General features: G+C 47.6%; 2 protein-coding genes across 2 annotated transcripts in view; one reads left to right on the top strand and one right to left on the bottom strand.

The window, feature by feature from the left end:
- The window catches only part of LOC112244698 (mitogen-activated protein kinase kinase kinase 10-like), a 33244-nt gene extending 21644 nt beyond the window's left edge, over nucleotides 1-11600 (top strand). The window contains exons 3-12 of the mRNA XM_024412443.2: nucleotides 741-921; nucleotides 1191-1339; nucleotides 2034-2209; nucleotides 2398-2644; nucleotides 2912-3034; nucleotides 3280-3418; nucleotides 3592-3704; nucleotides 3873-4138; nucleotides 4399-4927; nucleotides 7804-11600. Of these exons, the coding sequence (XP_024268211.2) occupies nucleotides 741-921; nucleotides 1191-1339; nucleotides 2034-2209; nucleotides 2398-2644; nucleotides 2912-3034; nucleotides 3280-3418; nucleotides 3592-3704; nucleotides 3873-4138; nucleotides 4399-4927; nucleotides 7804-8216 (2336 nt within the window). The 3' untranslated portion in view covers nucleotides 8217-11600. The remainder of the gene's footprint in view (nucleotides 1-740; nucleotides 922-1190; nucleotides 1340-2033; nucleotides 2210-2397; nucleotides 2645-2911; nucleotides 3035-3279; nucleotides 3419-3591; nucleotides 3705-3872; nucleotides 4139-4398; nucleotides 4928-7803) is intronic.
- A 3159-nt stretch (nucleotides 11601-14759) lies between these two features.
- LOC121839078 (tetratricopeptide repeat protein 9B-like) overlaps nucleotides 14760-24049 on the bottom strand; it is a 33913-nt gene continuing 24623 nt past the window's right edge. Inside the window, exons 2-3 of the mRNA XM_042295855.1 lie at nucleotides 17875-18057; nucleotides 14760-17596 (exon numbers count right to left, since the gene is read on the bottom strand). Coding sequence (XP_042151789.1) covers nucleotides 17502-17596; nucleotides 17875-18057 — 278 coding nt within the window. The 3' untranslated portion in view covers nucleotides 14760-17501. The remainder of the gene's footprint in view (nucleotides 17597-17874; nucleotides 18058-24049) is intronic.

Raw genomic sequence — 24049 nt, 5'->3', positions numbered from 1 at the left:
CCTCTCCCCGCCTCCCTTTGCATACGCCTGTAGATAAGCAAGTACAATCCCCTCCTCTCTCCCAGCACTGTGGACTGTGTACACCAGATATTTCCATAGCCAGCCCTCATGCGGAAATGAAGGAGGAAGTGCATGGAGAGGAGAGGACAGGAGAGAGCAGAAAGGCCAATGCTGGGAGTTCAACAGGAAAAGCCAACTCACCTATGTCACCCAGAGACTTTGAAACGGTTGCAACATCGTATGGAAATTCTCAGAACGGACGTGCTGGGCACAGTGCATAATGTCGGTGAGGCAGAGACCTGAACACTGCTCTGACCAAACCTTTTGTCAATGGGGCTACATGTTGAGTGTAGACCCGAGGAAAATACAGGTTGATGACAGATGTGGCCTATAGCCTATTAGAGGAATATGGCCAGATGACTAGGGTCATATACTGTCTGATAATCCCCAGGTTGCACTGCCCTTGAATCACACACTTAACCTGAATTGCTTTTGTCAATAACCACACCTACTATCGATGTATGTGATGGTGGGGTGTGTGCTGTGTGCTGTGCGCTGTGTGCTATGCTTTGGATAAGGGCCTCTGTTGGAGGATGGAGAGTAGTAGAGTTAGTGGTATGCATGACAAACTCAAACTATCTCTCCCCTCTTTCCACCTATTCCCCCCTTCTGTCCATCGCTCTTTCCCCACACCCTTCTCTCCACCTATTCCCCCCCTCTCCTTCCCCCTTTCTCCTCAGTCCTGATCCTGGAGCCCATTGAGAGGGAGGATCTGGGTGGCAGGACCCTGAAGATCACAGATTTTGGCCTGGCACGGGAGTGGCACCAGACCACCAAGATGAGCGCGGCGGGCACCTACGCCTGGATGGCCCCCGAGGTCATCAAACTCTCCCTGTTCTCCAAGAGCAGCGACGTCTGGAGGTACAACACTCTGTCATGTAAAACTGTACTGTTTTTTGTTTGTTACTGTGGGACATGTAGTACACACAGCATGGTGCAGATGCAACACCCACAGTCAGTAGCTAGTGTCCTTGTTCTTTCAATACTTCCACTATTCATACCCTCAGAGTCAATTTACATCCGCCATGTATAGTAGGTAACATAAAGGGTGTGTTAAGTTAATATATGAATAGCCTGTACAATCATGACAAGTGCCTGTGACAAGTGCCCCCCTGTCTCTCTCTCCTCAGTTTCGGGGTGTTGCTATGGGAACTGCTGACAGGAGAGGTTCCGTACCGTGAGATAGATGCGCTGGCCGTGGCGTACGGAGTGGCCATGAACAAACTGACCCTGCCCGTACCGTCCACCTGTCCCGAGCCCTTCGCACTCCTGCTGGCAGGTAGGAACCAAGATGGCTGCCTGTCAGCCCAGTTTCACCTGTGGAGTAGAGCAAAGATGGTTGCCTGTCAGGCCAGGTTCGCGTGCAAAGATGATTGCCTGTCAACCCAGTTTCACTTATTGATTAGAACCAAGATGGTCGCCTGTCAGCCCAGTTTCACTTATTGATGAGAGCCAAGATGGCTTCCTGTCAGCCCAGTTTCACTTATTGATGAGAGCCAAGATGGCTTCCTGTCAGCCCAGTTTCACGTTTATTATTGTTGGAGGTCAGAGTGAGAGTAGGTTCACCTTCCAGTCAGCAAACTGGTGATTTTATAGTCTCTTGCTCCACTTCTTCCACTATTTCCATGCATCCCTAATGCTCTTTCTCTCTTCATCCCTCTCTCCCTCTCCTCCGTCTTATCCCTGTTCATCCTTTAATCTCTCCTTTGTCACCCCTCTCTACTGTGTCTGCTCTCTGTTTACTCCTGTCTCTCCTCTCTCCTTTCTTTTTCCTCTGTCCATTCCAACGACTTGAAATATTATCTGTCTGTCTATCTGGGATCTGAGGGCAAGTGGTGCTACAGAGCACTGGGGTCTGTTCAGTGGTGGAGGTAGAGGGGAGACGTGCACAACTAAAAGACAACCGCTGTACTTTGTTGTTTGGAAATTTACATGAAAGTTATTTTTACTCAACCTCCTCTCCCCATCCTCAGAGTCCTGGAGCCCTAACCCCCACAGTCGCCCGTCCTTCACTAATATCCTGATGCGACTGCTGGCCATCGAACAGTCGGCCATGTTTCAGATGCCCCTGGAGTCCTTCCACTCTCTGCAGGAGGACTGGAGGCTGGAGATCCAGCAGATGTTTGACGAGCTCAGGGCCAAGGAGAAGGTGAGAGGAGCCCACACGGTCACGTGGGCATGTTGTCAACACCCCCCTCAAAAGTGCAGGTTGCAAAGTGCTGTTGCCTTGGCAATGTGATGCTCTTCGACAGGGTGTTATGTTGCTGTAACATTACATCTACATTTTTGTTCCAAATGCTCCCATTTTCCTTGACATGCCCCTCTTCTCTCCTGTAGGAGTTGCGTTCCTGGGAGGAGGCGTTGGCTCGTGCGGCCGAGGAGCAGAGGGAGCAGGAGGAGCAGCTGAAGAGGAGAGAGCAGGAGCTGGCTGAGAGAGAGATCGATATCGTGGAGCGTGAACTCAACATCATCATCCACCAGATGTACCAGGAGAAGCCCAGGGTCAAGAAGCGCAAGGGCCACTTCAAAAAGAGCAGACTGCTCAAACTGGGCCGAGACAGCAACAGCATCAGTCTGCCCTCTGGTGGGTGGTGGCAGATATTGCACCCAAACATTTATCTTATTATTTGAATAGGGCATCATTATTTTTTCTTTCTATCCTTATTAGGATAGCAAAATTCTGGTAACTTTTCCAAAATCCACAGGTTTTCAAGAAATACCAGTTGAGGGATTCCCAGCTTTTTTTTGCTTATTCCCTCCTGATTCTGGGAATCTTCCAACCAGGATTTCTGTAAAACCAAGCATTTTTGGAACTTTGACTCTAATTCCTCCCTGTTTTGTATGCACACAGGTTTCGAGCATAAGATCACAGTGCAGGCGTCTCCGAGCGTGGATAAGAGGAAGCCCCAGGGCAGTGAGAGCACCACACCTCCAGCCAGCCCAGGGGTCATACCCCGCCTCAGGGCCATACGACGTGAGTTGATCTGTGGGGGGAAGACAGGGACAGGGGTTGAGGGGGACTGGAGGACAGAGGACACACCAAAAGTTAATACCAATTATTCAATTGTCAGGGACGGTAGTGTGTCAACATAATGCCAAATTGGGGATTCCCTCCCTGGATCTTGTGTGCAAGTGACTACATTTTGTTACGCTCACTGCACATCAGGAATTTGATTTGCTGTGTTATAACGACAACACCTGTGTCACTGTGGCCCTCAGTGACACCCAGTGATGGCAGTAAGACATGGGGCCGCAGTGCCGTGTGTAAGAAGGAGGACCTGGCAGCTAGCAAAAAGAAGGGACGCACCTGGGGCCCCAGCTCCACCCTCCAGAGAGAGAGACTGGGCGGAGAGGACAGGTAACAGTCATGGTCCAAAAACAGCCCCTTGTTAGCCTCTTTCTCCTACTTGCCTGCTAAACTTTATGATTTTTGCATTTGCATATTCGAATAATCTCTGAACATTATTCTGGCGAGTGTTTGGTGTATGGTATCAGTAAACAGTATTGACCCAATCTTCTTTCGTCTTGCAGGTTGAAGTCGCTAGGCGACGGATGCAAGGTGTGGTCCTCTAGTGCCCCGAATCTGGGCAAGTCTCCAAAACACGCCCCCATGACCGCTGGCTTCTCCAGCCTCAATGAAATGGGTGAGTCTCTGCGTTTATCACTATTTCTGCAACAGAAAAGAGATTGTAAAACATACTATGGATACAAAATCAGTTAGACTCTTGATTGATTGAAACGCCTTGTTCTCCCTCTCACACTTTCTTATCTCTCTCTTTCTCTCTCTTTCTCCCTCGCTCTCTCTCTGACAGAGGAGCACTGTGAGTTGGAGGAGTCGCCCGGGTCTCTGATGCCCCCAGAGACCAGCAGTAACGGGTCTGTGGACGAGGGAGGCCCCCCGTGTGGCGGGCTGGGGCCCGGGCTGGGGCCTGCTGGGCTAGGGAGCGGGATGGGTTACCAGGACTCTCTGCGGCGGTGCAGCCAGAGGAAGAAGAGCGACCTGCTGCTACTGGGCTGTGCCTCAATACTGGCCTCCGTAGGTCTGGGGCTGGACCTGCTACAGTTGGGGAGACTACAGGTAACGGAGGGAGGGAGGGAGGGAGGGAGGGAGTAGCAGGAAAAGGGTCTGTGACACTCAGATGGACAAAATGACCCAAACCATGGCAATAAAACAAGTCAATCCTGCCACCTGCTGTAGAGACTATCTTAATACATGGAATAATGGTTTATACTCTACACCTGGGAGTTGACAAGGTCTGGTATGCGTGTCAGTTGACATTATACAACAGTAGATTGTACAGTAGAAGAACTGACCAGTTTCCATGTGTGTGTGTCTAGGTCCAACAGGACGAGCAGGACCTTAGAGAGGAGCAGCGCAAGAAAAAGGACAGCATTTTCCAGCGAACGGGTCGCTTCCGCCGCAGCACCTCTCCTCCGAGCCGCGCCCTGTCCCTCTCGCTGTCCCGCCGCCGCGACTCTACTCTCCCCTGCACGGACCCCTCTCCCTCCGTCACCCTCCTCTCCCTCTCCTCCCTCTCAGACTGCAACTCCACCAAATCCCTCCTTCCCTCGGACCTTGAGGACTTGGCGTTGACCCCCGGAGTGGGCGCCTCCCTCCCCATGGCGACCCCTGTCCCCGCCCTTAACCCCCTCCTGGATCTGAGGGCAGAGAGCTTCAAGAGGGAGCCCAACCAGTCCCTCACGCCCACCCACGTGTCTGCAACCATGAACAGGGGGCACAGACGCACCCCCTCTGATGGGGCGATACGCCCCCGCGCCCAAACCCTAGGGCACCGCAGGACCCCCTCGGACGGCAGCATGCCCATGCCGCCTCCACCAGGGCCCCGCATCCTCCCCCTACATGCAGGTGAGTATGTTGGGAAAGCATGATGTCACTATGAGCTTTTGATTGAAGAACAGGAAGCAATACACTGTGTACAAAACATTAAGGACATCTGCTCTTTCCATGACACAGACTGACCGGGTGAATCAAGTCAAATCAAATTGTATTTGTCACATGTGCCGAATACAACAGGTGTAGACCTTACAGTGAAAAGCCCTTAACCAACTATTGAGTTCAGAAAAAGAAGTGTTAAGAAAGTATTTACTAAAATAAACTGAAGTAAAAAAGAAAGAAAGAAAGAAAAAAGAAAGAAAAAGAAAGAAAAAAGAAAATAAACAAGTAATTAAGGAGAAACAATAAAATAACAGTAGCGAGGAATTATACAGGGGGTACCGGTACAGAGTCAATGTGCGGGGGCCAGGTTAGTTGAGATAATTGAGGTAATATGTACAGTACATATACAGTTGAAGGCGGAAGTTTACACACACCTTGGCCAAATACATTTAAACTCAGTTTTTCACAATTCCTGACATTTAATCCTAGTAAAAATGCCCTGTCTTAGGTCAGTTAGGATCATCACTTTATTTTAAGAATGTGAAATGTCAGAATAATAGTAGAGAGAATGAGTGATTTCAGCTTTTATTTCTTTCATCACATTCCCAGTGGGTCAGAAGTTTACATACACTCAATTAGTATTTGGTACCATTGCCTTTAAATTGTTTAACTTGGGTCAAACGTTTTGGGTAGCCTTCCACAAGCTTCCCACAATAAGTTGGGTGAATTTTGGCCCATTCCTCCTGACAGAGCTGGTGTACCTGAGTCAGGTTTGAAGGCCTCCTTGCTCACACATGCTTTTTCAGTTCTGCCCACAAATTTTCTATTGGATTGAGGTCAGAGCTTTGTGATGGCCACCTTGACTTTGTTGTCTTAGGCCATTTTGCCACAACTTTGGAAGTACGCTTGGAGTCATTGTTTATTTGGAAGACCCATTTGCGACTGTAACGGATGTGAAACGCTAGCTTAGTTAGCGGTGGTGTGCGCTAAATAGCGTTTCAATCAGTGAAGTCACTTGCTCTGAGACCTTGAAGTAGTGGTTCCCCTTGCTCTGCAAGAGCCACGGCTTTTGTGGAGCGATGGGTAACGATGCTTCGTGGGTGACTGTTATTGATGTGTGCAGAGGGTCCCTGGTTCGCTCCCGGGTATGGGCGAGGGGACGGTCTAAAGTTACACGACCAAGCTTCAACTTCCTGACTGATGTCTTGAGATGTTGCTTCAATATATCTACATAATTTTCCTCCCTCATGATGCCATCTATTTTGTGAAGTGCACCAGTCCCTCCTGCAGCAAAGCACCCCCACAATATGATGCTGCCACCCCTGTGCTTCACGGTTGGGATGGTGTTCTTCGGCTTGCAAGCCTCCCCTTTTCCTCTAAACATAACAATGGTCATTATGGCCAAACAGTTCTATTTTTGTTTCATCAGACCAGAGGACATTTCTCCAAAAAGTACGATCTTTGTCCCCATGTGCAAACCGTAGTCTGGCTTTTTTTATGGTGGTTTTTGAGCAGTGGCTTCTTCTTGCTGAGCGGACTTTCAGGTTATGTCGACTCGTTTTACTGTGGACATAGATACTTTTGTACCTGTTTCCTCCAGCATCTTCACAAGGTCCTTTGCTGTTGTTCTGGGATTGATTTGCACTTTTTGCACCAAAGTACGTTCATCTCTAAGAGACAGAATGCGTCTCCTTCCTGAGCGGTATGACGGCTGCGTGGTCCCATGGTGTTTATACTTGCGTACTATTGTTTGTACAGATGAACGTGGTACCTTCAGGCGTTTGGAAATTGCTCCCAAGGATGAATCAGACTTGTGGAGGTCTACAATTGTTTTTCTGAGGTCTTGCCTGATTTCTTTTGATTTTCCCATGATGTCAAACAAAGAGGTACTGAGTTTGAAAGTAGGCCTTGAAATACATCCACAGGTAAATCTCCAATTGACTCACATGATGTTAATTAGCCTATCAGAAGCTACTAAAGCCATGACATCATTTTCTGGAATTTTCCAAGCTGTTTAAAGGCACAGTCAACTTAGTGTACATAAACTTCTGACCCACTGGAATTGTGAAATAGTGAATTATAAGTGAAATAATCTGTCTGTAAATAATTGTTGGAAAAATGACTTGTGTCATGCACAAAGTAGATGTCCTAACCGACTTGCCAAAACTCTAGTTTGTTAACAAGAAATTTGTGGATTTGTTGAAAAATGAGATTTAATGACTCCAACCTAAGTGTACGTAAACTTCTGACTTCAACTGTAGGTAGAGGTAAAGTGACTATGCATAGATAATAAACAGGGAGTATCGTCAGCGTAAAAATGGGAGGCGTGGTCAATGCAGCTAATCCGGGAGCCCAGAAACCAGGTGAATCCAGGTGAATGCTATGATCCCTTATTGATGTAACTATTTAAATCCCTTTCAAATTGGTGTAGATGAAGGGAAGGAGACAGGTTAAATAAGGATTTTAAAGCCTTGAGACAACTGAGACATGGATTGTGTATGTGTGCCATTCAGAGGGTGAATGGGCAAGACAAAATATTTAAGTGCCTTTGAATGGGAAATGGTAGTAGGTGCCAGGTGCACCGGTTTGAGTGTGTCAAGAACTGCAACGCTGCGGGGGTTTTCACACTCAACAGTTTCCTGTGTGTATCAAGAATGGTCCACCCTCCCAAAGGACATCCAGCCAACCTGAGTGGGTTGTACACTCAGAGTATATTTCAGTTACACCCGAACTTCAAAAAACACATGGCTCTGGCATGGCCCATCCATGTCAACAAAGTGTTCATGTTGTTCTCCCATCCATCTGTTCTCTCCCTCTGGTCACTGCATTTCTCTCTCTTCTCTCAGGTTACAAGGAGACCCTAGATATCCCCCGTCTCCCTGACCCTTCCAGCCTCTTCCCAAGGGTCCTCCGCCGCAAGGCCCCTGCTCCGCCTGTCCCTGTCCCGGTCCTGGAGCCCCTGACCATCATCAGTCCCTTGGAGAGGCCCAAGACCTTGGAGTTCGCACCCCGGCCTCGGCCCACACCAGCCAGGGTGCGACCGGACCCATGGAAGCTGGGTTCCCTGTCCAGAACCCTGAGCTCGTCCCCGGGCAGCAGCTGTGACAGTCCCCTGGGCTCTGGGGACAGCAGTGCCAGCACCGGCGCTGCCAGGCCCAACCTCATGGACATGGACGTGGATGGACAGGATCTGGACGGCACCGTGCCCCTGTGTGAACAGCACCAGGCTGCACAGCTCTGTGGACAGAATTACGGCTAAGTCACACATTACTGTATATGGGCAACACTGCTCCTAGTGCACACTTCAAAGACTCCTAGTGTGCCCACTTTATTCCTGGTACCCAATCCCTTTGCGAACAGTACTTCTACTAGTGTCCACTCTGAAGCCCACTTGTGCGGGCTGTACCTCTCTCCTGGTGGTCACTCCTAAGCCTTGTGCCCCCTAGTCTCATAGTGCCCAGCATCCGGGACAGCACACGTCTTAGTGTCCCTTCCAAAGCCGCCCAGTGTTGGACAACATTCCTCTAAGTGACCACTCCGCAACCCCTAGAGTCCAAACCTTTAGTGCCCTAGTGACCAGTGTGCCCTGCTAACCTTCCGCATATTACCTGTCCTCTAAAAGGAAGGAACGTGTAAGCCATTCCACTTCCAGACAGACACTTCCAAGTGCTCATCCCCATTTACATGTGCTGCAGTAGGACTCGTTCTGCTAAACCACCCTGTTGACTCTCTGCCTCTCTCGACACAGGTGTCGTGTCTGTCTCTGCTCGCTCCTTCCCCAAAGACTTGGGCTGAAGCTTTGCCAGCCGTAGACACATTCACATCTCAACAGGGTTGGAATTATTCTCTTGGGAGTGCCCTTGAAGTGTCCATGTTAATAGTTGTTTTGTGGGGGTGCCCTGATTTGTTATGAGAGCACCTCTGGGTGTCCCATCATGTGGGCCCTGCTGCCCCTCCTTCATATTTACATGTAGTCATGGTAGGTAGACGCTCAAATCCTGAGGGACTTCCAAATCAGTGCGTAAGTTGTCCTCTTATTGTGCATCACCTTCTATAGAACTCATTTCCACCTCCCTCACCTCCACACAGCATCTTCCTGTATAGGGATGGTCTCTGTCCTCCCCCTCTCCCAAAGACTGCAACAGGAACAGGGAAGCCATTTTAAGCTCCACAGCACAATTGACAGGACTTTATTTCCTCAGCTCTGTACAGCAAATTAATTTTATTTTTCTCAATGCTTGAACCATTCCAGCCATAACCTGTTTAGCACAGCATTTTCTATTGGTTTGGTGAATTGTGTGTCTGTGTGGGTGCGCACGTGCGCACCCATGTGTGCTTGTGTTTTGGTACCGCATGTTATTTTGTGTGAAGGATGTACTGTAGAACTAGCAAATCTGTTGTGAGGGAGCCGAAACAGGATGCTTTTCTCCCTCATTCTTTACCTTACGTCCTCATAGGGTTGCAAAATGTCCAATATTTTTCCCCCAAAATCCCCTGGTTTACCAGAAATCCTGGTTGAAAGATTCCTGGAAGAAGCAGGAAATACGGGAATTGTTGAACCACTATTTCTGGAAAACCAGGGAATTTAGGGAAAGTGTGAAACTCATAAGCTGGAGTTTCTCAGCAAACATCCTCTCTCTCATCTTCATCACTGCTCTGTAAAGAGCCCCTTATACACTCGGTTATATGCACAGTTCATTACAACAAAAGTCCTCTGAGAGCAGAGGAGGACCATGGGAAATGAGGGTTAATCCACTTGCAATAAATGGTTAATGAATACTACCTGTTTTCTACAACAACAAAAAACGAATTCCCACATTCCGTACCCCTGACTTCCTTTTCCTCACCTACTGGATAGTGATACAGCATCATTGAAGGGAAAAAAGGTCCCAATCTTTGGTTAAAGAGCCATGATATTGACATTGACATGTCCGTGTCACAAGAGTACAGACTGTGAAGGACTTGACACAAGGTGCTTGGGATGTGGACGGCGAATCGAGAGAACTCTGGATTCTCTCGCAGGCCCATGAGTGTACCAGTGCTGTCTGGTTGCTGAAAGACGATGAAGAATACCACTTTTTAATGGCACAGCTAATCAAGGCTACATACAAGTATTTACTTGGCTATGTGTATATGGGAGTGTGTGTGTGTGTGTGTGTGTGTGTGTGTGCGTGTGTGTGTGTGTGTATTTAGTGTTATTATTTGTATGGGATGATGTCAATCCCATAGGTAGAGGGGTGAGCAAAACTCATCCTTATTCTCCTTGTGTGGTTAAGAACGCTCAGATTATTTATTAAAATGATTGTTAGAATTGAAATAATGATTCATTATTGTCATTATGATTCTCTGTCCCGGAATATATATATATATATTTGTTAATATAACACAGACCAACCAAGGAAAACCAAGCAAACTACAGGCTGACGTTCATGTAGAGTATGGATGGGAGGTTGTCTTCGACCTGTCTCAATCCGTGACGTTCTGGGATACATGACGAAAGAGTGACGTGTTGTTGACTGTTGAGGCTGCGGTGAGGAATGATTGAATGAATTACGTAATAAAGAAGGAAGAGAGTGTCTCTGCTCTTCCTGTCACTCGCTCTGTGGAGTTATATCCGTAACGTTGACTGTCGTTACATTCCGTTATATTCTACCGTGTGCGCTAATGCTTGTAATAGCTGAACCTTTCCATGGCTTATTTTTTTCAAATAACACACGTTATATTGTATCCCTGCGAGCAGGAGAAATGCCTGGCTGCAATAACAGTGACCGTCCTCTAGATGTCATCAAAGCCGATCAAGTCACTTTGAGACAAATATACTTACTAGGACAAGCATGGTAGCTGGTTGTGCATTTTGATAGTCATTTAGTTGTTCACAGGTATCTTTCAGGTTTCCTTCTGTGGAGTTGTACGCTCTGACATTATCCTCTGTCTTTTGTTATGAGTATTAAGGGATTGCTCCCACTTGAGCATAAGACCACCTTTACTAAATAGTCCAACAGGATTTTTTTTGTTGCCTTTGTGACAGAATTGTGTAGGTGACCTGTAGGAATCTTGTAAAGCGAAGATATCGGGTATGTTGCATTGTTAACATAATGCTAGAATCACACAACAGACATCTCAATATCTCAGACACCTGACTTGATCTAACAGGCTTATCGGGGTGCTTTCATAGCCCAGTTTGTGCCTGGTTAGCTGAATGAACGTACGTCCTTTGTCCTGATTGCGTCCACATTCTGATTGCGTCCACATATTAGCCGCTGCATCTACACATGGTATTTAAATGTGTCCGCATTGTCACCAGATTTCCCTGTATACAAATCATTTGACAGTTATTGTTTCAAAATAAGTACTGATTTAAATTGTTTCATTGTCCAGATCCTTCTACACTTGTACGATATCCAGACAATGCATCCTTGACTACCTCACAAACAGACCACAATGAACCTTTGAATCATCTATACCTGTCTAAAAATGTGGGGACAATCAAAATGTGGACAAGATCAGGACATGGAACACATGTTGGCACCTGGTATAAACAGGGCTCATGGCAACAAGCAGTGAGGAGGATGAAAGAACGTCAGCTGTTCATTCAGCTAATCTGTAACATGGAATTAATGAATAAAAACACGGCTTTCATGAATATATGCATCGAAACTGAAAACCAAATGAGAGGCGTTCAATTAGAAGGCACAAACAACTCTCACACACACACGCAGTCCCGATCCACTTCACTGCTCTGTCTGTCAGTGCTATCCGCCGAGCCAACTCAGTTCCAGACGCCTGCCAGTTGCCTAGCAACCACCCTTCACATCCGTGGCAACGCTATTAAAAGCAACAGCAAAGGAAAGAGGGAAATGGGATGATGGAGGAAATGGACAGGTGTTTTAGACTCAATAAGGATTTGTTTAGCAAGGTCTCATGTATATCCTCAATTCACCTACAGACCCCAGTCTGGGTTTCACCTGTGCCGAGGTAGCTGCGTCACAGTGCATCTATATGTCTGTTCATATCCCTGTTCCCCTTTTGTCTTTTTGCGTTCTTGCTTCCTCCATATCTTGCTCTTTTATAGCTCAGCATCTTCCCCCTAGCGCCTTTCAGCAGGTCTACCCCGCTGGGCACAGACGTCAATTCAACGTCTATCCCACATTGGTTCAACGTCATTTCATTGAAATGACATGGACACAATGTTGATTCAACCAGTGTGTGCCCAGTGGGATATCTCTTCGCACCATCCCTCTTTTTCTCCCCCTCCATCTTTCCTCCAATGCCTTTCTCAGCACCTCTCTTCTCTACTCCTCTCCTCCACCCTCTCTCTTTGGAGCTCAGGGAGCAATTAAGCAGGGCAGTCAGTAGTAACAGAGATTATTACCTTTGGAGGGAGAAGAGAGGAAGAGGGGTGGGCAGAGAGAAGTGTGTGTGTGTGTCTGTTGCTGTTTACCTCCTACATTGAGGTATCACCATGCACTCGGACAACCCTGAAGATAATCACGCAGGCACAATTTAATTTACAACTTTATTTATAGTCTTCATTTACCAATCTACAGTGCATTCCCGGGCTAGCAGTTCAATGTAACCAGTTATCATGTCCTCCAATGTTTTGGATTTGGAATATTGAACGGACGTTTCCTCACATGGTCCAATGGGGGAAAAAATGTACTTCTAACCACGATGTACTCATCATCAAGTCCTACTCTCCGGTACAAGCAAACGAGGAAAAAGGAAAGGAAAACAGATTAGCGGAGTTCTTCGTTGCTGTAGCTCATAAATAACTTCTACTGTGTAACTGGTTCGGTTCTCCAACGCCCACTTTCTTCAACGAGATCCACTGTCACTTTGTGGGGTTCACAAACTCTTAAGAGTTGGGTATGGACTTTCCCAAAAACAGGGGACAACAAATCCTACTTAACATCTACACACAGAGACACCGTGACAGAGAGCCTGTGGTGTGGCTACACCGAACTCACTTCCCCCTTCACTTGCGTTCTCATCAATTGATAAAATTACTCAATTAGGTAAAGCTTTTAACAGCCATTCGTTTTTCTTTTCAGTTTCGTATTTTGTTCACAATTGTTTCGTAAGCACAAAAAACGACTGACATTTGACAAACATGTACCTCAGTGACATCAAAGGAAAGAGAAGAAAAACGGCCCGTATTTACTTTCCCACTTTAGTTTGTGCTTTTGCCGTGTCTTTTCAGAACTAGACGGCTAAAGAGACGATGTCTCTCTCTATCTATATTTGCACAGACAGCACGTTGTAACATTATTCCCACAATAACTGGTCCAGGGTCATTCCTTTGTTTATCTCATAATGGGTCATGTTAGGGCAGGGGTGGGAAGAACTTAGCCCTGACCTGTTTGTATGTGTAGACAGTAACCATAGACACGGACCGATAATGACTCAGCACACTGGGATAACAACAGGATGGTGGACGGATGCCTTGGAGATAGGACCATGGGGAGATTCCCTATAGGGCCATGTGGGAGTAGGCCCAGCTCAGCCAGCCATAGGGACCAATACAACACTACTGCACAGTGGTGAGGTTGAGAGAGTAAGAGACAGAGAGATATACACTGAGTATACAAAACATTAAGAACACCTGCTCTTTCCATGACGTAGACGGAACCAGGTGAATCCGGGCAAAAGCTATTGACGTCACTTGTTAAATCCACTTCAAGTCGGTGTAGATGAAGGGGAGGTGACAGGTTAAAGAAGGATTTTTAAGCCTTGAGATATTGAGACATGGATTGTGTATGTGTGCCATTCGGAGGGTGAATGGGCAAGACAAAAAATGTAAGTGCCTTTGAACGGGGGTATGGTAGTAGGTCCAGGAACACCTGTTTGTGTCAAGAACTGCAACGCCACTGGATTTTTGAGGCTCAACAGTTTCCTGTGTGTGTCAAGAATTGGTCCACAACCCAAAGGACATCCAGCCAACTTGACATGGAACTGAGGGAAGCATTGGAGTCAACATGGGCCAGCATCCCTGTGGAACGCTTTCGACACCTTGTAGAGTCAACATGGGCCAGCATCCCTGTGGAACGCTTTCAACACCTTGTAGAGTCAACATGGGCCAGCATCCCTGTGGAACGCTTTCGACAGCTTGTAGAGTCAACATGGGCCAGCATCCCTGTGGAACGCTTTCGACAGCTTGTAGAGTCAACATGGGCCAGCATCCCTGTGGAACGCTTTCGACACCTTGTAGAGTCAACATGGGCCAGCATCCCTGTGGAACGCTTTCGACAGCTTGTAGAGTCAACATGGGCCAGCATCCCTGTGGAACGCTTTCGACAGCTTGTAGAGTCAACATGGGCCAGCATCCCTGTGGAACGCTTTCGACAGCTTGTAGAGTCAACATGGGCCAGCATCCCTGTGGAACGCTTTCGACACCTTGTAGAGTCAACATGGGCCAGCATCCCTGTGGAACGCTTTCGACAGCTTGTAGAGTCAACATGGGCCAGCATCCCTGTGGAACGCTTTCGACAGCTTGTAGAGTCAACATGGGCCAGCATCCCTGTGGAACGCTTTCGACACCTTGTAGAGTCAACATGGGCCAGCATCCCTGTGGAACGCTTTCGACACCTTGTAGAGTCAACATGGGCCAGCATCCCTGTGGAACGCTTTCGACAGCTTGTAGAGTCAACATGGGCCAGCATCCCTGTGGAACGCTTTCGACACCTTGTAGAGTCAACATGGGCCAGCATCCCTGTGGAACGCTTTCGACAGCTTGTAGAGTCAACATGGGCCAGCATCCCTGTGGAACGCTTTCGACACCTTGTAGAGTCAACATGGGCCAGCATCCCTGTGGAACGCTTTCAACACCTTGTAGAGTCCATGCCCCGATGTTTGGTATACTCAGTGTATACTCATTGACAATCCCGATTATTATTATTACATTTTGTTTATGATGTTAATATTGTTAAATATATATCCATTTGCAAAGTAGGCGTGGCAATATGGACATTGAAACGTCATGCCAATAAAGCAATTTGAATTTAAATTGAGATATGGAGAGAGATCTGGAGAGAGGGGAAGAGGTGGAGAGAATGAGAATCAGAGAGAAATAGAGAGTGCGAGAAAGAAGTTCTTGGTGCCTCTGGGTTTTTCCACGCCGTCTCTGTACCAAGGTGTAAACCTCCCCCGAACCTCTTCACAACGCTGCTTCACCATAATCCCATCTCCACAGTTTCAGAGTGACACTGCACTCCTGCTGTGTTACTGGTGCTGCTGGCCCATTTCCCTCTACAGTGGAGCGCTTCTCTGGATCCCACAAATTTGCTCCAGGCATCGCGCTGCTGCCTCTCCAGAGTCCCATTGACACCACAGGAGGTTGGGTGGCACCTGAGTTGGGGAGGACGGGCTCGTGGTAATGGCTGGAGCAGAATATTGGAAAGGTATCAAATACGTCAAAACACATGGTTTCCACCGTTCCGGACATCATTATCAGCAGTCCTCCCCTCAACAGCCTCCTCTTATTGATGCACTTTGGTCCCAATGTCCCTCATATTAGGCCACAGGCAAATGTATTATCCACTCCTCTGAAGTCCTTTTGGAATTCTTCTCCTCGCCTTGGCCAAGGCAGACCACTGATGCTGACCTTCATTTCTTTCTGCATGGGACCATAAAAGTCTCAGAAAATTACCCGATGCGAGACACAAGATACCGAGGTCCTTTTCAGGCTATGCCGCTGACTACTCCATTAACCCATTCTACGTTTGCAGGGAGCATAGAGGGTATTAGCGGGATACATTGGACAGGGGGAGCGACCTGCCCTGTTATAGAAAGCAATGAACCAGACATTATCCCTGACATCCAAAATGGCTTCCCCTTTGAGCCACACATTGCCATGCAGGGGCTTGGCTTGCACATAGGGTGAAGGAAACTGGGTTACACGGGTAATAGATGGCGGAATTAAGGTCAACTCAAACCTCTCCTTTAGAACAGGGCAGGTACGTCTACGTATTTCTATAAATCCTAGAAACACTTCAGGCTTTATCAGCATCACTGGGATTGGTATTTAGAAAGTATGCAGTGGTATGATGGGCTGTATGTGTAATATGTCATTATCTGGCCCTGCCCCAATCACAATCCTCCCTTGTCTTGGTCTACCACTACCGTTGTGTAATTTGCCTATGGAGACAGCGATTTTTGTACTAATTTATTTTCTGAACCGATTTCTTTGTTTGTCGCAACACTGATATCTATTAAAATATGCACAACAAAATTCGGAATCTCAAATGGCACACTCGGGTTGATGTTTTTATCTGACTGGGTTGAGATGGCTGATACACCTCAGACGGATACAGCATGTGGGATCGGATTCCCTGCACGGACACTACCAAGAGTGTCTTGTGATGTCACTGACGCCTGGGAAGGTTCAGCATGAGTGATCAAGGGCCTGGAAGTAGATCTCAGAGTTAAAAAAATCAGAGAACTCTGTGCAGCCAAGGGTGCTTGATAGAACCTCAGTTCCACTGGCTATTTTCCATTGTGACATCATTAGCTAGAAAGCGGAGAGGGGGGTAACAGTCTGACAACACAACACATTCCAGGGGGGATTGGACAACAGATTCAAGACACCGGTTCACAAAAACACACCTGTTAAACAGAGGAACAGCGAGTCCGGTGGGAGTTAGTTTGTTCTGTTCCTTAGAAAGAGGAAGGACACACATTTTGCTTCATAACAACCGATAGTCGTAAGTGCAATGAAAATCAAACAGGAGACAAAAAAATGATCAAAGGACAAATTACAAACACTTGAATTAGCCCTTGAATTTAAAAACCGTCCAGAAATAGAGACAAGGTACTAAAAGCTGAAAACGAAAAAGAAGATTGATTGAACATGAGCGCAAAGGTCGGCTTGTCTGAAGACTATTCCGTATTAAAAAGACAGAGATGTAGCCTGCTAGCTAGCCTGATCTGTACTGTACTGGGGGGACAATCTCTCTCCGGGACAAGTCTGGGTCAGTGGCTTTCAGACCTCCCTCCATTGTGACAGGGCAGGGGTCAGGGTGTACAGTTGAATTGGCCTAAGGTCTTGACATGTGTTACACCATTTCCTTTCTCCTAAACTCCTTCCCCTGCCCTCCCCTGGTCCCTTTCCCAACCCTGGACCTCTCCTCAGTCCTCACATCGAAAGAATAAATAAGAAATTCTACTCTATTTTACATTTTTTTTTACACCTCTAAATTACGCAATTTTCTTTGATCATATCTTTTTTTAAGCAGTTTTTTTTCTCATTCGGACAACCATGACTGTTTTGTATGAGTATAGTATAGTATTTCCCTCTGCTTCGTTTTTTCTTGGTTTGACAGTCTGCATCTGGGGTACAGAACAACAGCGCCTGGAGGGGGGGGAGAAAGAGAGGGAGAGAGACAGGGCTTTTTCTGCCCTGTTCTTTTACATGGTTGAGGCGCATCGCTCGGGCCAGTCATCAATGGGACTGGGCTCCATAAAGGAGGAGAGGAGGTCAGAGAGGAGAGGTGACGTAGGATGGGTCGTAGCATAGGCCATAGTGATAGAGAGGCCAAAAGGTCAAAGGTTAGCCAAGGGCCTCTTTGCCGCTCTCCCGCTCCCGCTGACCCTCCCTATTCATCTTCATTTCCGTCAACTGGATGTACCGCAGCACGTTTGTGTCTGTGTCACAAAGAGGGAGGGAGAGGAAGAGCGAGAGAGAGAGAGCGAGAGAGAGAGAGAGAGAGAGAGAGAGAAAGCGAGAGGAGAGAAAGAGAAGGAGAGCGAGAGAGAGAGAGAGAGAAAGCGAGAGAGAGAGAGAGAAAGCGAGAGAGAGAGGGAGATAATTGTTAGTGTTGCCGCTGGCATTAAGCGACATGTCCTGATAAGATGACATGAGTAAACCAGATTCTCTCTTTTACTGACAGACTTTACTGACCGGCAGTACTGTCTCAGCCTACCTGAGGGCTCGCGGTGCTTGGCGTCACGCAGGTAGCGCAGGGCACAGTCGTAGTCTCCCAGGTGGTAGCAGGCGATGCCAGCGCGGTACATGGCCTTGAAGTGGTCCCTCTGGTAGCCCAGCACCTTCAGGCAGTACTCCTTCACACGCTCATAGTTCACCAGCTCGGACTGCAACAGGCACGCTGCACAGAGACAGGGATGGGGAGAAAGGAATCAGTCACTTCTGGACTATTGTGCATTCCTTTGAAAAACGTTACTTGGTTTGCTCTTTTCGTGCCCGTATAGCTTGTCGGCATCGGACTGAATTGAGAGAGAGGGGTAAAAAAAAAAAAAAAAGAGTTTGGACAGGTTGAGAGAGAGAGCGAGAGAGAGCGAGAGAGAGAGAGAGAGGAGAGAAAGAGAGCGAGAGAGAGCGAGAGAGCGAGAGAGAGCGAGAGAGGGCAAGAGCTGATGTGCCAGGCCTTTTAAACAGTGTACAATTCAGCTAGCGCACTACTCCTTCAGGATGACAGGGAGATAAAAATTGCTAGAAGCTAGGACGCTGCAAAAATAAATAAAATAATAAACCTGGTCAATGTATTACACATTCAAATAGAGAATTTAGCTTATGCTGTTGAGTACATTTAAAAAGAGATAACTGCTGATGAACTGGCCCCGGAAAAAGAGGGGGGAATCTAGCTAACTTTGCACACCTTTAGAGTGAAGGATATTTACTGTGAAGTTTTATTTCGTGACAGGGCAGACATGAAGTGGGTAGAGGGGGATGAGATGAGAAAGAGAGAGAGTTAGGGAGAGGGAGAGAGAGTTAGGGAGAGGGAGAGAGAGGGTTGAGGGGGATGAGATGAGAAAGAGAGAGAGTTAGAGAGAGGGTTGAGGGAGAGGAGATGAGATGAGAAAGATAGAGAGTTAGGGAGAGGGAGAGAGAGAGAGGGTTGAGGGGGATGAGATGAGAAAGAGAGAGAGTTAGGGAGAGGGAGAGAGAGAGAGGGTTGAGGGGGATGAGATGAGATGAGATGAGATGAGAAAGAGAGAGTTAGGGAGAGAGAGAGAGAGAGGGTTGAGGGGGATGAGATGAGATGAGAAAAAGAGAGAGAGAGAGGGTTGAGGGGGATGAGATGAGATGAGAAAAGAGAGAGTTAGGGAGAGGAAGAGAGAGAGAGAGGGTTGAGGGGGATGAGATGAGAAAGAGAGAGAGTTAGGGAGAGGGAGAGAGAGAGAGGGTTGACGGAGAGGAGATGAGAAAGAGAGAGAGTTAGGGAGAGAGAGAGGGTTGAGGGGGATGAGATGAGAAAGAGAGAGAGTTAGGGAGAGGGAGAGAGAGAGGGTTGAGGGGGATGAGATGAGAAAGAGAGAGAGTTAGGGAGAGGGAGAGAGAGAGAGGGTTGAGGGAGAGGAGATGAGAAAGAGAGAGTTAGGGAGAGGGAGAGAGAGAGGGTTGAGGGAGAGGAGATGAGAAAGAGAGAGAGTTAGGGAGAGGGAGAGGGAGAGAGAGAGAGGGTTGAGGGGGATGAGATGAGAAAGAGAGAGAGTTAGGGAGAGAGAGAGAGAGAGAGGGTTGAGGGGGATGAGATGAGATGAGAAAGAGAGAGAGTTAGGGAGAGGGAGAGAGAGAGAGGGTTGAGGGGGATGAGATGAGAAAGAGAGAGAGTTAGGGAGAGAGAGAGAGAGAGATGGTTGAGGGGGATGAGATGAGATAGAGAGAGAGTTAGGGAGAGAGAGAGAGGGAGGGGGGGGGGATGAGATGAGAAAGAGAGAGAGTTAGGGAGAGGGAGAGAGAGAGAGGGTTGAGGGGGATGAGATGAGAGGGAGAGGGAGAGAGAGAGAGGGTTGAGGGAGAGGAGATGAAAAGAGAGAGAGAATTAGGGAGAGAGAGAGAGGGTTGAGGGGATGAGATGAGAAAGAGAGAGAGTTAGGGAGAGGGAGAGAGAGAGGGTTGAGGGGGATGAGATGAGAAAGAGAGAGAGTTAGGGAGAGGGAGAGAGAGAGAGGGTTGAGGGAGAGGAGATGAGAAAGAGAGAGAGTTAGGGAGAGGGAGAGAGAGAGAGGGTTGAGGGAGAGGAGATGAGAAAGAGAGAGTTAGGGAGAGGGAGAGAGAGAGAGGGTTGAGGGAGAGGAGATGAGAAAGAGAGAGAGTTAGTGAGAGAGAGAGAGAGAGAGAGAGAGAGAGAGGGTTGAGGGGGATGAGATGAGAAAGAGAGAGTTAGGGAGAGGGAGAGAGTGAGAGGGTTGAGGGGGATGAGATGAGAAAGAGAGAGAGTTAGGGAGAGGGAGAGAGGGTTGAGGGGGATGAGATGAGAAAGAGAGAGAGTTAGGGAGAGGGAGAGAGAGAGAGAGGGTTGAGGGGGATGAGATGAGAAAGAGAGAGAGTTAGGGAGAGGGAGAGAGAGAGAGGGTTGAGGGAGAGGAGAGGAGATGAGAAAGAGTTAGGGAGAGGGAGAGAGAGAGAGGGTTGAGGGAGAGGAGACAGGTTCACAGGGAACAGAAGACAGATACAGGTGATGTATGCGGCAGGAGAAAGTGATGACACTATTGAGATATGGAAAGGTAGAGTATGAACAATAGCACTTTGGAGACACTGTGTTTCATTGTGGTCATTAATCGTATGGGTGTGTCTTAAAGCAGCACCTTTCTCCAGCTAATGTCTGTAACGTCATTAGTACACACACACACACACACACACACACACACACACACACACACACACACACACACACACACACACACACACACACACACACACACACACACACAGTTATAGTTATACCCTCCCCGTCACACTGAAGCCTGTGTCAGTACAAGAACATCTCTCCCTCTCTCTCCACCACTTTGTACTAGTCTCCTCTAACCTTTCCCTCTCTACCCCCCCCTCCTCCCCACCACATCCCTCCCTCCTTCCTCTGTCTCTGCCCTTGACACACAGACAGCTCTGTGAATAGCATGAGTCAGGGTCTATTAGCTGGGAGCCAGGGTGAGTCAGGAGCGAGAGACCGGGAGGGAGGGGGACAGGGACGCAGTGGGAGGGGGACGGGGGGAGATGAGAGGGGGAGGGTTACACTGGGAGACTGTATGTGTTCCAGCGCTTGTCACCTTCCTGTAACTCAAAGAGGTCTCTGGGAGAGTGTGTGTGTTTGTGCGTGGCGAGCATGCGTGCGTGCGTGTTTGTGTCCTGCCAATACGCCAATTGACAACAAGATAGGATAAGGAAATGGAGCCATGTTGATTACATCTAGCTTTGGGTGTCTGACTGCAACACAAATGCATCACTCTAAGTAATGCAAGATCCCATCCAATAGATCTCTACCGGTTTGTGTTCTGAGACTGTCTACAGACTGTCTACAGACTGTCGGTAGAGCCCTGCTACACAGTTCATTTCAGTCCTCTCCAGAGTCAACCGACGTCAAGTACTGGGTCGTTCCACGAATGTAGTAGATGTTTGGATCGTGTAACTTAGTAAATAACTACACATATTACCGAATTGTAACATTTCGTCCTAAAAGAGCACATGTTCAACTTCATTAAAACGCACGTTTTCCCATCTCAAGGGGTTAAATAAAATAGATGAATATAGTAAGTGCCAATGAAGTGCTTATTAAAGTTACAGTGTTGACCGTATCATGGTTGAGGTTGTCATCTTAAATCCGCCATAAATCCCCCTGTGACAGGGGGGGGAATGAAAGCATGTTCTGTGCAATAGAGAGAGGCTATTGAATGCAGCTTTCACTTCTTCTTCACAGGGTTTGACCTATTATGCTCCACGCGCTCAGTTTCCCACCACAAAACACCACAAATGATTTGGTTCAATGTTTCTTTCGGGGATAAATAAGAATGAAGAAAGGAAGAGTTTCGTCACATTAAAACGAGAGTTCAGTTCACGTCAAAATGGTTGACCTCAAAACGAGGGAGAGAGACGTAAAAGAATCGCTAGTCACACGAAATACATTTATAATGATGGTGAAAACGCTGAGATGTTTGGGGGTTAAGTCTTTATTCATATTAATCATCTGATTTATAAAATGGCCCAGGTAGTCTATATTACAGGGAACTTCATTTAATATGACAGACATTTAAAATGCAATATTGGTGCACAATTTCTACTTCAAATATAAAAGAAAAGCAAAATGTACACGGGTCGTGGAACGACTCTACCTCTGCTGTTCTACAAAAACCTCTCTACCCCCCTCCCCCCCCCCCCCCCCCCCCTCCCTCCCTCCCTCCCTCCCTCCCTCCCTCCCTCCCTCCCTCCCTCCCTCCCTCCCTCCCTCCCGCCCGCTGTTGATCTACTCTGTTTTTAAACCCACAATGCCTCCAGACATGTATGCCTACACTTTCGTGACACTAGACCTTGTTCCTTCGCATGCAATGAGAAGGCGGGTTGGGAGGGACGAGATGGGGGAGCAGAGGGGTTGGCGCACACACACACACACACACGCACGCACGCACGCGCGTACAAGCACGCGAGCGTAGTTCAAGTTATTCAAGCCACCAGGGAGCTAAAATAGAAAGCTAGGGGATGGAGAACTCTCACGTCTGATAAGTGGATATGACTCAGCAGATTTGAGATCACAACAGAGGGGACAAAGGTCAAATTGTTTCCTCAAACTCAGCTGATTTTCTAAACAGTCTTCCTGCCAGCCACATCGGATTCCCTCTGTGTACTCTAGATATGAACCATATTCGTTTTTCCATCCAGCCAACTATAAAAACGTGGCGCACCCCCCCCCCGTCTTCCATCCCTCCCGTCCATCCATCATCCTACAGGGGTAAGGGAGCCAGTAGAGTACGGGAAAGCTTTCAGCGGATTCAGTTCCAGCACATAATGGCCTATATAATGGCTAACGCTGTTAGAGTGTTCTCTTTTCTCACAAACACACAAGCTCGTACACACAGACACGTGCACGCGAGTGCCCGGGCACACAGAAATATGTGTCGAAATGTACATGATTAAACAGTGTAAAAACATGGGCCTGAACAAACATGGGTAGAAATATGCATGCACACACACACACACACACACACGCACAAAAGCACACACATACTGCACCCTGGCCACACCCCACTGAGCCGTTAGACAGATGGATGGGTTGTCAGGGTAAACGCATCGAGGGCTGCATCCGGACACGGTGTCATAATGGTAGCATCAAAATAAACTCTCACTTCAATCCATTGTTATCATCGCCCATCCACTCTTCTAGCTCTCATCAGAGAATAACACAGAGACAGAGAGACAGAGAGAGAGAGAGAGGCTATCTAGGGAGAAGCCAGGAAAGAGCTGAGTCTTTAAGTGGTTTGGTGATGACCTTGTGCACATTGAGTTAGTGTCAGTGTCAGTGATCTGAAAACACCCACTCTCTAAGGATTCTCTCTTTCATATCGCTAAGCACCACACCGGTCTGGAATACTGAGCAGACTCAAAGCAGGAGGAAGTGGAGGAAGAAGAGGAGAAGAAGAAGGGAGGAGAATGATGGTGCGACATACTTGGGAAAATGCTGGAATTTACCAGCTTCTTAAATCTTTTTTGGGAGAAACATAACAGGTGCAAAATGACAGCTTCTGAGTGAAAGTGAGTGTGCGTTTGAGAGAGACAGAGAGAGAGAGAGACAGAGAGATGAAGCGAACAGTTTATCACATTCTCGGAATCCTCACACTAATGTGCCTGGAGCATTTTGTCTGAAAAACAGAAGACTGCCTTTTATCCCAGAGCGGGGGAGTCAGAGATGGGGAGAATAGATGTCAGAAAGAGAGAGAAGAGATTAAATAGAGAGGACAAAGGAGCCTGATCGAAATAAAAAGATCAGACCACAAAAGAAGGACGAGAAAAGAGCGAGAAGCATTTAGAGTGTAGGAGGAGAGAGAGAAATAAGCTCTGTTGTGCTAAACAACGAGAGAAATACAGACGTTGATGGTCAATAGCGATGGGGAGAGATACTCGAGTGTAAATGAAGGAGTGAGGAGGGGCGAAGAAAGAAATGGTGGAGAGACGTGTCAAACAGCGTAAAGTATGAGAAAACTCTGCATCGATCGACTGCCAGCGCTCACTCTTCCTGTCTCTTCCCACTGCCCCCCTGTGAGCTGGCTAATTTAAAGCCACTGATGGTGGTGGTGATCAGTTTGCTGTCCATCCTTTTATAATTAGTTCACACATCCCATTTTCACGCTACCTTACCTGCATCAATC

Source organism: Oncorhynchus tshawytscha, linkage group LG13 (assembly GCF_018296145.1).
Source record: "Oncorhynchus tshawytscha isolate Ot180627B linkage group LG13, Otsh_v2.0, whole genome shotgun sequence".
NCBI lineage: Eukaryota > Metazoa > Chordata > Actinopteri > Salmoniformes > Salmonidae > Oncorhynchus > Oncorhynchus tshawytscha.
The sequence above is the reverse complement of the archived record's forward strand: the minus strand, read 5'-3'. Positions and strand labels throughout refer to the sequence as shown.